The sequence below is a fragment of the Dermacentor albipictus genome, chromosome 9 (genome assembly GCF_038994185.2).
Source record: "Dermacentor albipictus isolate Rhodes 1998 colony chromosome 9, USDA_Dalb.pri_finalv2, whole genome shotgun sequence".
In the NCBI taxonomy this organism is placed as follows: domain Eukaryota; kingdom Metazoa; phylum Arthropoda; class Arachnida; order Ixodida; family Ixodidae; genus Dermacentor; species Dermacentor albipictus.
In genome coordinates this window covers 17813416-17827984 of record NC_091829.1, presented here as the reverse complement: position 1 = coordinate 17827984, position 14569 = coordinate 17813416, and the positions used below count along the sequence as shown (strand labels likewise).

The window sequence follows — 14569 nt, the reverse complement described above, 5'->3', positions numbered from 1 at the left end:
TCAGAAGATTCCCAGTCGTATTGGTACGACTGGAAATGAGGCAGCCAACCGGCTGGCGACTGGTGCTCAATCCTCGAATGTGATGACTCATCTGCAACACTTCCAATCAAGCCAGAAGCGTTATACGTAAGCCTTGGTTGGACGCTATCTGAAGATATGGGCTTCAAGGAGCAAAATTTGCTGTATAGAGTCGACCATACTCTACGGTTTGCTGTGAACATAAATATTGACCGTACATTAGATACCATTCTGCACCGTTTACCACTGGACGTGGCCTGCACACCTCGCTTTTTAACGCCAAACAAACAAAAAAGCAAGCAAACAAACAAACAAACAAACAAACAAACAAACAAAAAGAACCCTTAGCTACGCCTGCTGCGACACTCCAGACGCCTGTGTGAGGAACTTGTTGTTATTCTGCCCGCGGCATGACGAACAGTGAATTCATTTTCGAGATAAGTTGATCCACTTGCACAGTGGTGAATTCTCCATTACAAAAGTATTGGCCCATGGTCATGCCCTGCTAAAGAGAGGGGTGCCTTGACAACCCTACGGTATTTTGTGGCAGACAGCAGTATGATTAATGCTATGTTAATTGCAGATTTTTTATTAACTCTACATGAATGGAATGTTTAATGGATGGACTACTTTTATTTCTCGCTTGGGCGGTCACGCGAACACGTGGCCCGGGTTACTTGAAAACGACATTCGTGTGTTATGCTTACAGCAGTGTTTTTATTGCACAGTGCACAGTTTTTTCTCTTGTTTGCAGTTATTTCTTTTAGACTACGTATATTTGTGCGTTTGTGAATATGTGTGCGTATATCTCGACTGTGTATTGGAGTAGCCTGCTCTAACGTCGCCTATATGCTTTCCCATCGGTGTGCTGTTCTTAAACAACGACAGCAAAAACGTATATAACGGAACGTGATAATGCTGCGCTCTCACTATACTCAACAACCGGTACCCCATCTTGTATGCCAACGTCTCTCGGCGTTTACTCGTGTCAATAAACGAAACGAAAAAATTGCGAACCGCGCACAACCGCGAAACAACACTTTGAGTGCATGGTGCATGACCTATAGCGTCAATTCGCGCGGCCGTCCCATTTCCAAAGGTCTTTGCAATGTGTCAGTCAGAGGCGAGAGAGCCCGCGCGCAGTTCCGAGCCGGCACGTCAATTACAGTCGCACACACGTTTGACGTCAATTACAATCGAAGCGCGCGCAAGCGCGACCTGGCGGGCTCCTGTGACGCATTACGGCGGCGATAATTTGCGAGTGCCTGGCTCCACTGACAGCACTAAGCGGGAACCGCCGATTGACGGTGGGCAATAACAACGAGGCTTGCGGTTTTCGAAAGTAGTGCAGCCGCGGCCGGCGGCGTTTGCCGCCGTGTAGGATGTTGGCGAATGGCCTGGATGACTGACGGGCAAAACGCAGCGCTCACTGTCAGTAGGCCAACCTCTCCGAGGAGTCCTAAAGGCTTATGAGGCGCCACTGGTCTAAATTGATCGGCGTTCTTTCTTACTTCTTTATTTTACGTTCTCCCCCGCTCCCCCTCCTTTTTTCTTTCTCAATTGATCGTCCTCTGCTTTCTTCCTGAAGTAAATTTCAGAAGGCATCCTGTTGGTTGTACCTTGTGGTGCGACGGGTATCACCAATAGGTATGAAATTTCGCTAAGTGCTAGATTGCGCATATTATGAACGCATTCCTAACAGGTAAAATCAAACACCGACATTTGAAGTCCACGTGACTAAAGAAGAAGATATCAAACCAGATAGCAGAAAATATAAGATATAAGCGATCAAAGCAGATGTGGATCGCCATATGACCGCTAACGTTTTTGTCTCCCTGACTGTTGAAAGTGTGCATTGTTGAGATCAAAGTTACGAAACAAAATGACGTTTATTACTGACGGTACCGATGCTCGATGAACAAAGAAATGCCGTGTTGGAGAGATTAGCATGATTGCAGCCGGATAAGTGGTGCTAGTCATGTGAGTTGGTCAACAAGGTCTAGTTTTTCTGTTTGTTCTTTCCCCTGCTACAACGGGGCATTTTCATGCAGATGGATATTGGAATGAGCAATCACATATCTTGATTACCAGGCAGGTGCATCTAACGAAAAAGAGATATCTGGTACCCCATACGCCAGTTGACATTTTACTATCAATGAACATTTTCAGAAGTTTCGTTCGTGATTGTGCACCCCCTAATTGATTGATGACTTGTTTTGTTGATTTCGAGAAGGCCACAGCACATCACAATAATTGCTGCACCAATCGCTTAAGCTACAGGAGAAAATGTTCTGCGAGTGTTAGTGCTGGGCCGAATGTGATGCAAATCTCATTGACTTAGCGTTGCTACATCTCGTGTCGTAAGGAATAAGTTGCATGAGCACCGCGTACGGTTCTTATTTTAAAGATGTGTTAATTGTAGATTATATTTTTTTGATAATCTTGCTCTTCCAACCCACTTCGTTATCGCTTCACCATCTCTGAATATGCGATTGCAGAACGTCGGGAGATGTTGCGGCCAGCATTTCCATTGTAATTAAGACCAAGAAGTCAATGAACAGCAAACCGATAACACCTTCCCACTGTATCTGTCTCATGTATACAAATATATAGCCTTCATTTTGACCTTGATTTGCGAAGCATCGTTTGCCTTTTAACTACGTAATCATTATCGTAGAAGAAGCGTTTAAATAAACTAAGGGCACCCTTTTCTGTTTTTTTCTATCTCCTTTTTTTCGTTCTGTTATTGTTGTTGTTTTGCGGGAAAGGCAACACCTTGCAGAAGGTCAAGCTCTAGTTTGCGCGCTTCCGCAGCTAGTAGATGTTGACTGCTTTTGTTCAAGCCTCTTCTCCGCACTCGCAGGTTCCTATTGGACCCAAGGGCCGCGTCATCAAGGACTGCGAGTGGAGGTATAGGCACGCAAACGTGGTAAGTACGCCACCTGTTTCCCTCTTTCCGCTACAGCGATCAACACGAATCATTGCATTTGTGCACGGACGATTCAGATGTGTCACTTCACATGTATCGCTTCCACTCGCGGTAAAGGCCCGATCTTGTGTGTAGTTTCGTTTTCTTGAGGAGAGGAGGAGACAAAGGAGAGGAAAGACAGGGAGGTTAGCCAGTGTAAGTACCGGCTGGCTACCCTGTGCTGGGGAAAGGGGTAAAGGGAATAAAAGGAGAAAGAAGAAGAGGGGAAAAAAGAAAAAAAAATTCGTTTTCTTGAGGTGGAGCTGTTTGTTCCCTTTGTGCCTTTAACTGTGGCCTCGGTTCTCAGCAGCAGATTTTATGGGCGCTTAGCTGACTTAGAGTTATTTTGATGTGCACTATATCCCGCTTATGTCGTAAGCTTTCCGAGGTACCGTTTGTAATGTGTTGTTGTTGCTGTTTGTTGTTTACGAACTGCAACAGTGAAGTCTGGCTACTTAAGAGCCCGCTATCCCAGAATCGTAGCTCAACAACACAAAAAGCACTGGAGGCGAGTACAATATAAATATATTGAAAAAATGAAATTGGTCATCGCTTATAAAGTAAACACACTACATGCACTCTACAAACATAGCAAGAACTTGGCATAAAGCTGCAAGTTTATGCAAATCATTGTTAATGGAGAGTCGCCGCATGAAATCTGTCACAATCGCGAGTGTACTCTCTGTTCATGTCGAAATAGTTCGAAGCAAAGTGCATAAAAAGTCACGAGGAAAGCGTATCATGATAACAAACTAATGAAAAAAAGAACAACGCACCAAAGCACGCAGATTGTCAGTGACACGACGAAGTCATCATGGCGTTACCATGAGGCAAAAATTACGTCACCCAAGTAGCACTATTCACAAGAAACTACAATGAGGTCACTGCGCGTATAGAGTCGTCAACAGTTTGAGAAGTAGCTAGGAACCGCGCGACGTTTGATGCAACGGAAAATATCATTATCGACGTGTACAGGAGTAAACAAAAACGACAATGCGGATTTGAAAAAAAAAGACACTGGTATAGTCTATAGCGAACCCAGGTGATATTCTAGTGAAATTAAAAGAAAAATGTGGAGAGGCGGAGTTGGGCAGGTCGTATAATGCGCAACGGAGATAACCGGTTGTCTACTAAAATGGCACAGTGGTGTATTTATAGTGCTGCGTTAACCACGGCACAGGATGAAACCGCAGGTTCGAATCCCTGCCTTATCGGCCGCATTCTAGTGGCATCTGTACACCGAACCTTCGGTGCATGCTGTTCCTCAATACGTGCTGCGTAAAAGTGTTTTTCAGAGCGTGAAAGAAGCCCGCGAATACACGCAAGGTGCTTCGACCGGCCAATTTTGCGCGCATTTGCGGACTGCTTTCACGCTCGAAAAAACACTTTTATGTAGCACGTATTGAGCAACAGGAATCTGTATTGGGAGATCATCATCATCATCATCATCATCATCATCATCATCATCATCATCATCATCATCATCATCATCATCATCATCATTCGTGTCGCTTTACAATTGTCTCATTGACACTTTTCATCTAATCATAACACTTGAGAAGTTGGATTAACTGATTATTACTACTCATCTAACTAGGCGGAATGAGACAAATAATCTGAATACCTCCAAGCGACGGAAAACAACATTACCTTGGTTCTGTCCAACTACGTGGCGGTCGCATATTTTTAAACTCTGGCTAAAGTTAGCTGGGACACCCCGTATATATAGCCGACGGGACCCCGGAACTTTCTCCGCTCATGTCTGGCCCAAATTTTCTTAGCTCTGAGCCGTATATCTTCACTCCGAGACAAAGCAGTAACTAAAGGCATTAACAGATATCCGTATAAAGGCGTCACGTTGTGTATATATTGCAGAAATGCGCAACGCTGGGCCAGTTGGTTAAGCAACCAAGAACTAAGATTAAGAACGAAGGAGGTTAAAACAGCGGAAAAAACGTCGACGTACGTGAGAAGACACACACACCATAGGCGCTGCTGACTGGCAATTCAAGGTTTATTGTGGTGGAACAATATAAGCAACACGGGGGGCGGGAAAACAACCGACACGTGATCACCAAGCCGTGGTCGCGCGATAAGCACGTATCACTTTACTATGCGACCAAGGCTTGCTGATCACGTGTCGGTTGCTCCCCCCCCCCTTCCTTCCTTATATTGTTCCACCCCAATAAACATTCACTTGCCAGTCAATGCCTGTGGTATGTGTTTCTGCTTCTGTGCGTCGTCGTTTTTTGCACTGTTTTAACCTCTTTTTTTATTACCATATTTTTTTATCATGGATATATATATATATATATATATATATATATATATATATATATATATATATATATACTTCAACTCAACAGCACAAACAACCAGATAGTGTCCCGTTTCAGTTTCCCTACAACGTGCCAGGCCACCCTTCGCTATTGTATTCTTTCCCGCTGCGTTCCGTTTTCTGTGCCGACGTTTCGGCCCCCCTATAGATCTGTTCTCGGCGGCACTGAGGCGGGTCGCTAAATGGGCCGCGCGCCACAGCGCCATTAGCGAAACCCACAAACACGCACGCGCACACTCGCTCACGGTCTGCCAACAATGGCGGCGCCATTTTGCCCAGACCTACCGCTATGCCAGCGCAATTAAGGCCCTGCCGCGGTTGTTGTCGCCGCGAGATGCATGATTGCCCTGCCGCGAGCTCTTCCTAAATCGCAACAGACTGCACCACATTGCTGCGCAGGGTATGGCTAGCCTAAGGGGCGCCGAAACTTCGGCGTTAGAATGCAGAAAAACCTCGTGTTCGATGCCGGCCTGCACGGCAGGAAGTTGAACGCAACCGAGGAGTGTATCACCTTGATATTTGCGACTGTGCAGCCATCGTTTCCATCCCCCCTTCCCTTCTGTCAGAAATGCTCAACAGGGAACCGTTCTTTAAGTTGCCCAAAGGGCTAGTGAAACTTTGTCCCGTGCGTTGTTAAATGCAGTAACTTCGGTGACGAAAGCAATACTAAAGGAGTCGTAAATGAAGTAAGTGTCAGTGGGAGGAGAGTGATAAAAATGTTTTCATGTTTTTTTTTTAATTTCCGCGATTACTACGTTAAAAACAACATGCGCAGAAATGGACTCGTTTTGCAAAGTGTAAGCATTGCTTGCTTATAATTACAAGATAACTAGGTCGTACCAGTTATTGTGTAGTTCACTGTGCGAACGGAAGTGGCTGCTTCCAGCTCAAGCATTACTCACGAAAGTTAGCAAGAACCGTAAAACGTATTTCACAAATGTAGGTTCGTGATCTCCGTAAACTGTTATAAGCGGATATATATTGTTGATGTCATGGAAAAGGAATATTCCAACAGCACCTTTTAGGTGGAGCATGTGCCGTCCCAAATTGTTTCTCACATTGCGGTGGCGAAGATTGCTGAGCACGAGGTCGAAGGTTCGATTCCGATCGCAGCTGGCGCATTCTGATGGAGGCGGAATGCAAAACGCTCGTGCATCGCACTTTCGGTGTACTTATCACTCGTATCACTTAAAATTAAAGAAGGGAGTTTCCCACGGCGAGTCTTGTAGCCCATACGTTATTCGGTACGCTAAAGGCAATCAATCAAATAATCACTCGATCAGCTTTTCTCGTTTTCTTCTTTTGCGTAAGGCACGAAGTTTGACGAGCCAACATGGTGATCGTCAGAGTTTCCTACAAAAAAACACTATGGGCAGCTATGACAGTAGTGTCTGCGGGTGCTGCGAGTGAGGGCAGTTCAGCAAGCATGAATGATTGGCAGCGCGTAGTTCGCCTAAACATCGTCCTTCTGGCTTCGTACGGCTTTGCGACTTTGCAAATTGATCGTCTTCAGCCAGATATTGTGTAATGGCCGCAATCATTTTCAATTGATAAGCACGTGCAGCCAGGCGGCCTTGTTGCCTTGCTGTGCTTCTACCGAGTGCGTGGACATGTAAAAGTGTAATGCGTAATAAATAAGATCAGAAGAACGTTTGAAGCCACAAGCACAGAGATTATACAAATCAACTAGCTACCCATCATTCATATGGTGTCCGTACGACCATCGTTTCCTTTAGTAATTTTCGTAGGAACCTCTGTGCCTAAAGGCCCTGGAAGTGCTGATCCGACCACCAAAACGCAGGAGTCTCTGGCTATGTGGCAATGCTTGCGGGGAAAAAAAAAATCTAGACCAGAACTTAGCACCGCTAACTCTCTAGGCATATACGCGATAGCAAACTTAAGATGTCGTGATTGTGACGCCTCGACAGCTGTGCGCGCGCGTGTGTGTCACCGTCGACCTCGCACATTCTCACTTATCGTAGTGACATTTCTATACCTCGTATCTCTTACAAGCTTGCGACTTTGTACACACTCCGACGTGCTCACGTACGCTGCACACACCTCGAGAGTTTTTCGGTTAGATAACTCAGAAGTGAGTGAAGTATATTATATATATATAAAATGCTATAAGGAAATCCGTGAAGATGACGGTATCGAACCAGCGTCTTCCAGCACAGCAGCGCTATGCTAACTATTGGGACACTATCGTAAATGTTGCATTTCTCTCGTGCAGTACTCGCCTTTTGAGACGCACGGCGCCTGGATCTCCTGCCAGTTTCTCACATTTTCCCCTCCTGACAGCTAGCGCTTTGTGAGATGGTGCGTTATGGAGCACACTGTGGGCCCGCCCATATCTTTGTCAGAGAAACGTGATACATCAAAACTGGGTGAGGTCCACATGATAACGCATTAAGAAAAAAAGTGCAGTGGATTAGAAAAGTTGAAAGCGTGTGCGCGGGCCTCAGCCGACCCCGAAAAAAAAAAGAAAAAAAAAGAAGAGAAGCTCCAGTGGCCGAACTTAGCGCACTCGTTTTTAAAAGTCAAAGCAGGGCGAGGGCGCTCGCCGCGACGTAACGCGTCTCGTGCTATACGAACCCAGAAGCCACCGGGAAGCGAGCTGCCCGCGCCTTTGTTCTTCTCCACACCTTAAAGGAGACAAACGTAACCCAAGAAAGAAAGGCGAGGGATGAAAGAACCGTTTAGAAGCGTTCTCGGAGGGGTTATGTCCTAAATGGAAGAAACGAAAACTAAACGAAACGAAAGGAGGCAGGAAGGAAACATTAGAAAGCGCAAGCCTCGGCACTGCTATAGCGTCGTTCGGGTAAACACGCCCGTTCTTTTCGACACCTTCAGGCCTCGGCTATATGCGTAGCAACGGTGTCCCTTCTTGCGAGAAGGCGAGCGACTGTCCAACGCCTCTATATATAGAGCAATTCACCCGGTGGAGCGATGCGCCCGAGAAAAGACAGTGGGAGGGCGTCGACGTGGAGATGGACACCGGAGTATAGTCGCGGAGGGGGGGAGTGGGGCAAATGTGAAGCGACGAGCGTGGCTCTTTGAGCCGCCGCCGCCGCCGCCGGCTTGAATGCGTAAGCGCGAGAGATGGTCAACAACGCCTCGCCGCTGCTGCCCAGCCGCCTGCATCGACGCTTTTTTCTTCGCCCTGCTTTGTGTCGCCACACTATATTTAGTGGGACAGAGCGCGACCGCGCATGCACTGCTCCGCTTAATACTGTGCAGTGCTGTTGGAGGTTCGGAGCTGACGTCAGCCGTGCGAGAGAGGAAGCGTTCGAATGCTTCATTTCGGCGCGTAGGCTTCAGAACTAGATCTAATCGAATCAGTTGCGAAAAGGCGCTCTTATGTCGGCTCTTCTTGTGGTGAATAAACGTTCTCGAGGAAAGCGCACTTTACTATCGGCCCTGTAACGTACTGTGACTACGTTTTGGAATGGAACGATGAATTTATTACCCTCCGCTTTGAAACCGGGGTAGGAGTTATATATCGCCAAGGCTCGTTATTTTAAACCTTTACGCTGCCTTTACTGTAGGCCTCACGAGTTAGGTACGTTTTATTATCTATCAGTCATTGCCCAAACTTATATTGCCGTCGTACCACGTTATCATCGATTCCTACGTTTCTTTGTGTTAATAGCAAATTTGAGACGTATGCTTGTACTGTGTCGAGACACTTTGTACTTTTGTTACCCCCCTTACTCAATGCCCTGTCAGGGGCCTGTAAGGTATCTTAAACAAAAAATAATAAAATCAATCAGTCAACAGGTTCATTTTATGAACTTATCTAGTGCGTCGCTGCAGTGTAATTATAAATATCACATTACTTTTCGAGGAGGCACAAATTAATCGCTTGCCGTGTGTTCGAGTGACCTGCACTGACGACTGCTCGCAGCGCAAAGCAGCTAACATTCGGCACAAACGCTGTCGAAAATCGCCACTTCGAAGTGCAAGTGTCTGCATGCGCACGTCTCTCGACGCTTGAGAAATGTTGCACGGAATTAGGGGGAGACAGTGTAGGCAGTTTTCAACACACTACCGCCGAACCGTAGACCTGTCTTTCTTTCCCACCGAGCTCGCCACCTCTCATTTTCAAATTCGCCACGCCCCTCCCATGTACACTATACCTAACGCCGCGAGTATGCCTGACAATCTAACGTCCTTATGACGGCGAGTATCACCAGCATTCAGTGTAATATGCAGAATCGGGGGCGAACACACGGCACCAGATCCGGGTTATTGTCGTCACATACTGCGGCTCCTCAATTCCGTGCACTGTAACGATAGTTACGGTCCGTATCAACCAGTCAGTAGTCAGAATCCAGGCACGTCTCAGAGATATGACGATGGCTTGTCCGTCGTTCGCCTGTAATCCTTGCGCGATTCTTGCATTCAGTCGGCACGATTCGCGAGGGTATTGGTGACGTACGACGCGCAACCATTTATTCTAGTTTTCATTCCTGGCCGGCTGGACTCACGCGGTAGCCTTTCCTGCAGTGGACCGAGTTGATGAAACGGGATACATCGGGCTCCTGGCTGACTTTTGTTTTCGCGGTATCTTTGTTTCTTTTTCCCAGCAGAACTTGTTCCGTAAGCTCGTCAGTTCTGTCGTGTGCATGCAGCCGACGCGTGGCTCTCGAGAGCCGACAGGCGGAAAAGACAAATGCGACAGGCAACAACGGCTGTGGACGGGTCGTCGCTGCACGTCCAAGCTGAGCGTGCACCGATCTGCCACCGACCCCCGCAAAGCCTGTCGGCCTGTGCACTGTTTAGTCGATCTACGTGTCTCGTTCTAGATTCTTTCTTTCACCCATTGATTGTTTTCTTTCTGTCTTTCATTGTCTCATTCATTATTTCCTTCTTTGTATATTGATTTATTTCATTCATTCAATATTTCTCTCATTCGTTCTCTCTCATTAGGTCATTGATTCTTTCTTCCTTTCTTTCTACCTTTCTTTCTATCCCTCTTTCTTTCTTTCTTTCTTTCTTTCTTTCTTTCTTTCTTTCTTTCTTTCTTTCTTTCTTTCTTTCTATCCCTCTTTCTTGCTTTCTTTCTATCCCTCTTGCTTTCTTTGTTTCTTACTTTCTTTCCTTCTTTCTTTCTTTCTTGAAATGCGTTGCTGCGACGGTTGTCTTTACGGAACCGGTCGCAGAGGAGCAATCCTTCTGAGACCAGAACGGCGACGAGCGCTTGCAAAGAGTTTCGAAAGAGCAGAGCCTTATTTTCCTCTATGCAAAACCGAGTCTGGTTCTTACGCGAACACAGTACAGTAACGTATTAGCTTCCCCGGCACGATTAAAAGGACTACTGCGCCCTGCTGGGCGATACTGTGTCTTGCCGATCGTTCTCCTGAACATTTCGACGCGAGGCGGAAGCGGTGTGTCCGCGAGGCGCATGCCAGCCAAGATTATCTCCGCCTCGCAACCACACTAATTTTAGTTTTGCTTGTCAGCGTACCACGCTGCACCGTCTGCGCTTACCGTTAAAAGTTACGCGCGTTAACCTTGTGTGGTAGCGAAGGGGTTCGCAGTTGTTCCTGACCAAGCTAGCACCCTGTTGTCATTCACATATACCAAATGCGAAAAGTAAATATTGACATGTATGCTTTCGTAGCTTTTCGCGCGGCATTATGGCACGGTATGGTTATGGTATATGGTTATGGTATACCGTACTACCGTACATGGTATATGGTTATGGTATGGTTATGGCTTATGGTTATGGTAGACCGTACTACCGTGTGGGTTTCAATAACTCAAGATGATTGCGTCAGCTATTCGTCAGTTGCACTGCCCGCTAAAGGGACGACCTTTTGGAAGGCACGGGTTTATAGCGTTGCTGTCTACAACTTATGTGTTTTATTTTTTTGCGCATGCATGCATGACTTGAATTAGGTTTGTTCTTAATTATTTATCAGTGTGGTTTTATTCAAGTCTTTCAATTGCGAGTAGCGTCGTTGTCCGTCCTCTTCTAAACACCAATATGAATCTGTGCCAACTATAGCCCAAATATAAGTTCCTCGCTAGCTTGCAACTGAAGTGATCGTTTAGACCTAATTCGTAACTATTCCCAATTTGCGAACGAAAGATGCGGTTGGTATAGTCACAGGCAATCAGCCTCCTTCTCGCAAGGCCTATAGTGGCATATACTATTTTGTGTACTACTTAGACCTTTGATAATTCATATGAGAGTCATAGTGAACGAGCGCCTTAACTAAACGTGAGTGTTTGCTTCCCAATGCTGCCCCTACGGGCTTCTATATAGGGCACCGGCGTAGTGGACGACTGGCCGCGTTCATTTTAACCCCGTCAGGATCTCTATCCTAATTTTCAGTCTTAATACACGGAAAATTATCGAATTCCGTCTATGTCAAAATGCAGCTGTCCTGGCCACGGATCGAACCTGCGACCTTGGGCTCAGCAACGGAACGCCGAGGCCGTAGAGCCAGCGGCAAGTCTACGGACGCTTTAGTTGGAATTACTTGTCATGCGTCCCTTCGAGCGATACGAACATCTCTCAAATGATGATGATGATGAAGCCTCAGTTAATGGCACAAACCCACTGTGGGGTATAGGCCACGAATCGGGTGGTAATATGATTCAATACATAAAATAAAATAAATTGGTTAATAAATAAATAACACACGAAACAAAAAGGAAAATAAATAAACCTTGCGTTGTTAGGAATGTTAAAAAGAAAAAAAAAGCAATAAATGCTGCGGCTGTCAGACACTTTATCTACTTCTCTCTTTTTTTCTTTTTCTTCCTCTGCAGACCGATGACGTCCTGTCTTGCAAGAAATGCGTCAAGGACTACGAACTCCGTTTTCCCCCTAGAAGACTGGACGTAAGTCACTCTTTTCTTATATTCCTACGCTGCCTGTATATACGCTATGTATACACGGCGTCCTTGCTGGATTGCGCGTGCGCAGAATAAAAAGAAAGCGTAATAAAAAGAAAGCGAAAGAAAGGTTATTTTTGTGTTAGCGTGCCTTTTATACTTCTACAATGTCGAGAAATGTCCCACACATTGTGGAATGCGTGATAATTAACCTGCCGACAGCAGTGGCCTCTCCCGAAAGAGTAGGCAGGCGTTGTGCCCCTCTCGGTGGCAGTTGTCAGCTTGCTCACTCCCTGTTTCCTTTGTGTGCGCTTGTATGTTTCCATATAATAATAATAATAATAATAATAATAATAATAATAATAATAATAATAATAATAATAATAATAATAATAATAATAATAATAATAATGATGATGATGATCGGCCTGCCATTAATTGTCTTTTTTTGCGCAGACTGTCTTTCCTATCAATTGCAGTTGATATGCAATAAAGACTGGTTATTAGTCAGCGCTGTGTCTAGTCTGCACGCAATGTCCCGTCTTGCGGCGTTTGATTTCCTTTAAAAAAAAAAAAACATGCATCAGTCAGCCTATTTCAGCATACCCATCCAATAAACAGAGCTATATCAGTGTGTAGTTCGCTCACGGAGACGATATCATAATCGCGAACGACTGGGTGTATTCCTGTTGAATGTGTATTCGGGGACGCAAAGTTAAGCACTCGCCACCAGAACTAGCAAAGCTTTTCCGGTCGTAAGTGTTCTTTACCATTGGCAAGGCGGCTTCGCTAATGAAACGTCCAGCATCAGGATTGGCTGAAATGTTCTCTTACGAACATTTATATCGCAAGACGTTTTTTTGACTATGGGCCCTGAAGAATACATGAACGGTGGCTCATGGACAATGCGTTTCGTAAGCCGCTGTTGCAGTATCTGCTCGAAAACGGGCCTCCATGTTTACACGTAATTTCATCCCCAGGTTAGGCCTCGTGACAAGCCAGGAGAATGAAAAATAAAAACAGATATAATTTTTTGTTGATGAGCAAAGTTTCCGGCGCGTGTCGAAGCCACGTGACTCAACGTAGGCGCTCAGTTCATTGTAACTTCCTATACGCGTTGCTGCAGTGGAGGAGCGAACAGCGAAAGACTGGAATCACCTACCTGCTGAAGCGGTGCACCACTCCAGTCATTCATCGTTCAAGGCATTCATTGAAAATTTGACCTAAATATGCCCAACCCTAATGTAGAAGCCTAAATCGGGTATTTGAGGTATGAATGAATAAATTTAAGAAAATACGGGCCCAGTTTCGTATGCGCGCCGCATGAGTCACGCGTATAAGACGCTCGTAGTGAAACCGCCATCCGTATATACGCCGAGAATAAGGTTGGTCAGGGATTTTGTCCCCTTGTGACATTTTTTGCCAAGTTAAACGAGCTCTGCCGATGCTCATGTTTGCGTCACACTTAGTGACTGACTGAAAATACGGGCTGGGGTACAAGTCGTTCGACAATATGAAATATTAATGTTCTCCGACGTTACTAAAGGTGCGTTATCTTTCTGCCTTATATAACGACGCCTTTCACGTCCCTGCTCGGACGTTTCCCGTAATTGGCTGCGACTACTGCAGTGAAATATGCGTCATATACGAAAGCGTTTCCCGACACACAACGTCAAGGGCACATTGCGCAAATAAAAACGGACCGAAAATAAAAAAAGGGAAAGGAAAACGGGAGCAACACGGAGGTGAACTTGCCGTCTCCAAATTCTTGATTGCGTTGACAATTGAAAGGCAGCAGCTGATCAACCCACTGTGTAAAAATTCAATCGGTAACGCGAGCGGTAAACGAAAAATCGTTGCCGATGGCGATTTGGGAAAGCACAATAATACATACCAAATGCATCTTTGCTATAGGTAAACACGTTCAGGTTCGCGAACCACACCAGATAAGGCGAACAGCGAAGGAGGCGGCATAGACAATCACATGATGCAAGTGATGCACAAGTCTGAGCTGTCCTTCGTCTTCTATAGAGCCGTTTGCAAGGCACAACAACCTAACTGGCCTAACAATGCGATTTGACGTTCCGGTCGATGTGGCGATTCTCAATAGCTACGTGCATGCGACAGCGTGTAAGCTTTAACGTTGCATTGTGTGGTAATGTGAACGTGGTTAGTATAGTCTGCGATGGTGATTGCAATAAAATGACTCATGCATAGCTATTTATAGGCTGAGCGTGCGCTGGAGCGCCTTATCAATAAACAAACTCTCCCTGCGAAAGGTTTTTATGAATTATTCAAAACGCGATGACGCACGCCCTGTGTTATTCACGTCTTGTGTCGCTATATTGCGTTCGCGTTAAAGCATGCATGTGCGATGGGACAATGGACCAAATCCA

At 45.8% G+C, this 14569-nt stretch overlaps 1 protein-coding gene across 2 annotated transcripts in view; it reads left to right on the top strand.

The window, feature by feature from the left end:
- Positions 1-14569, top strand: part of LOC135903724 (uncharacterized) — a 188516-nt gene that overhangs the window by 146192 nt on the left and 27755 nt on the right. For both annotated transcript variants that reach the window (XM_065434112.2, XM_065434111.2), the window contains 2 exons: positions 2882-2947; positions 12108-12179. In XM_065434112.2, coding sequence (XP_065290184.2) covers positions 2882-2947; positions 12108-12179 — 138 coding nt within the window. The remainder of the gene's footprint in view (positions 1-2881; positions 2948-12107; positions 12180-14569) is intronic.